The following is a 2,705-nucleotide window of genomic DNA, read 5'->3' on the forward strand; positions in this document are numbered from 1 at the left end:
CGCGGGCAGAGAGGACTTATTCCCCGAGTGGTAACTCCTCGGACCGGTGTCAGAAAGTAAATAAATAACGTACCCCTTCAGCTGCGCGAGCCAGGGCTACGCAGCCTCCGTGCGTTCCCATCGCTAAAATATATCGGCACTTAAAATTATGTCGAAGGGAAAACAGCTAGCAGTGGTCTTTGGCTCATACGTTCCCTTCCCTAGTTTTCCTTCTCCTATATAGACAGATGTAATTCCGTAGATGTACATGTATTTTATGTACAATCCCATATAATATGTCACTGCAGTGATACTTTGTGGTCTCAGCCTAGTTTTATGTTTGAAAATGCTATTTAAAGAAGCCTGTAAGATAGCATATTAGGAAGCTTTAAAAGCAGGTTGGAGTGTGGGGTGGACTTAAATTCGATGTAAATGCAAGGGTAAAAAAAAAAAAAAAAACAACCCAAACCAAAACAAACCGCATAGTTTTCATTTAGAAAAAAAAAAATACAGTTAAACAGACACACATACAAATGTGCAATCTTAGATTCTGGTCAGTATTTAAAAGCGGTATAATCAACAGGAAGGAGCACTTACCTATTCAAAAGGATGGTTTAATAATGTATATTAATATATATTAGCTTTATGTCTTCCCAATAAAATGTACACAAAATACCCCCTTCGATCAGATTAGCTCCCATATTAGCCTGGGTAAGAAAAAGCATTCTAAAGAGTGGAGGAAAAATGTATAAAAATGTTGAAAGAACCTACAGTTCCTTATTAGGCGAAGATACAATATTTATTCCTTGTCTCCTGGGATGAAGCTCCTCTATCTATTGTCCTCCCAGTTCTCAGTGCTGATGCTTAATTTTCAAAACTTCTATATTACCAAGGGACCTACGACATCAGCCAAAGAAATACCCAGCAAGTACAAAATCTGATCCAGGGAGCAGCTTTTGTGCAGAGGGAAAATTTTGTTCCTACAGGTTTTTAAGGAGGTGCATGGAAAAGCGAGAGATCTGATCTATGCAGATACATTGCAAATTCTCTCTGTCTGTAGAGATTTTTTCTAAAAAAAATTGGGGAAATACATGAACTTTGGATTTTTCAAATTTTTTCTCTTTTTTTTTTTTTTTTTTAATTTGGAGAGGGGAATTTTATCCAGAGTTTTTCTTTTTTTCTCTTGGTTTTTTTTTTTTTTTCGGCGAACCAAAAAATGTCAACTACCTTTCCAGGTCTCGTCCACGATGCAGAGGTATTTTGTGTGTGTGAGTGAGTGTGTGTGTGTGTGTGCGCGCGCGTGTGTGGATGTGTGTGTGTGTGTGTGCGTGTGTGCATATGTGTGTGTGTATGTGCCTGTGTGGTTGTTTCCATTTTTTTTAAATCCATATTGGACCGTTACGTTTAATTATAATCCGGCTTCAGAGATAACTTAAAGAAGTATAGAGAGAAAATTCGTTATGACATCTGTCGCCAGAAAGGGCAACTCATTACCACGTTAAAACCGTTGCCAGAACGAAAATCAGAATAATACCCCTAATAATATAATGAAGTGGAGAGAAATCACCACCAGCTCGCCAGGAATGGGGAGTTCTCACTAAAAAGCAAGACTCCCCTTTTCTTTCGAAACGCGGGAAAAGGAGGGGGGGGGGTGGAATTTTGGATCTGATTCGTTATTTTAAAAAGAAAGAAAAATAGGGGTTCAAAAAAAAAAAAAAAAGAAGGGAAGGAAGGAAGAAAGGAAGGCAAGCAGGCGGCAAAGCTTTCTCCGTGTGTAACGCTGTAACATAGGGACGGGACTTGTGTGTATTCTCGGTAGTTTCCTCTGTTTGATGACTTTTTCTGTGTCAGCCCCAGATATTACAGCTGTGATCAGGAGGTGGATGGATAGACGGATGGACGGACAGATAGAAAGATAGATAGCTTTTATTTCAGTGCGTGGATTCCTTTCGCTTGACGGTGTTAAGGGCAGGCTGGGCTGTTTATGATTTTTTTGAACAGACCTTTATGGCACCAGCCCAAGGTGGGAAAGGATCTTTTGTTGCTGGGGTTGCCGCTCGCAGGCTTAGACGCTTCTGCAGGGGGAGAAGCTATGCAGGACAGCGTGCTTGGAAGAACCGCACCCGGGGTTTTCAATGACAAACCTCCAGTTTTGGGGTCTTCTTCTCACTTCTTCCTTTCAGATACGTCATGACGGATCAAACAGTTACCGTTTGATGCAGCTTGGATGCCTGGAGTCTGTGGCCAACTCGACCGTCGCCTATTCCTCCTCGTCTCCTCTCACTTACTCTACCACGGGCACCGAGTTCGCCTCCCCGTACTTCTCCACTAACCACCAGTACACCCCACTGCACCACCAGTCCTTCCACTACGAGTTCCAACACAGCCACCCGGCAGTCAACCCCGACGCTTACTCCTTGAACTCTCTCCATCACTCCCAGCAATACTACCAGCAGATCCACCATGGGGAACCCACTGATTTTATCAACCTGCACAATGCGCGGGCGCTCAAGTCCTCTTGCTTGGACGAGCAGAGGAGAGAGCTGGGGTGCTTAGATGCTTACCGCCGCCACGACCTGTCTCTTATGAGCCATGGATCCCAATATGGGATGCATCCAGATCAAAGACTCCTGCCAGGACCAAGCCTCGGGCTTGCAGCCTCGGGAGCAGACGATTTGCAGGTAAATAGCATGCGATCTCCTTTCGAGGCACCTTCTTCTCCCCTC

At 43.6% G+C, this 2,705-nt stretch overlaps 1 protein-coding gene across 1 annotated transcript in view; it reads left to right on the top strand.

The window, feature by feature from the left end:
- The first annotated feature begins 1,195 nt into the window (after nucleotides 1–1,195).
- TFAP2D (transcription factor AP-2 delta (activating enhancer binding protein 2 delta)) overlaps nucleotides 1,196–2,705 on the top strand; it is a 58,656-nt gene continuing 57,146 nt past the window's right edge. The window contains exons 1-2 of the mRNA XM_009319691.1: nucleotides 1,196–1,234; nucleotides 2,163–2,660. Coding sequence (XP_009317966.1) covers nucleotides 1,196–1,234; nucleotides 2,163–2,660 — 537 coding nt within the window. The remainder of the gene's footprint in view (nucleotides 1,235–2,162; nucleotides 2,661–2,705) is intronic.

This window comes from Pygoscelis adeliae, unplaced genomic scaffold, assembly GCF_000699105.1.
Source record: "Pygoscelis adeliae isolate BGI_AS28 unplaced genomic scaffold, ASM69910v1 Scaffold121, whole genome shotgun sequence".
NCBI classification, from domain to species: domain Eukaryota; kingdom Metazoa; phylum Chordata; class Aves; order Sphenisciformes; family Spheniscidae; genus Pygoscelis; species Pygoscelis adeliae.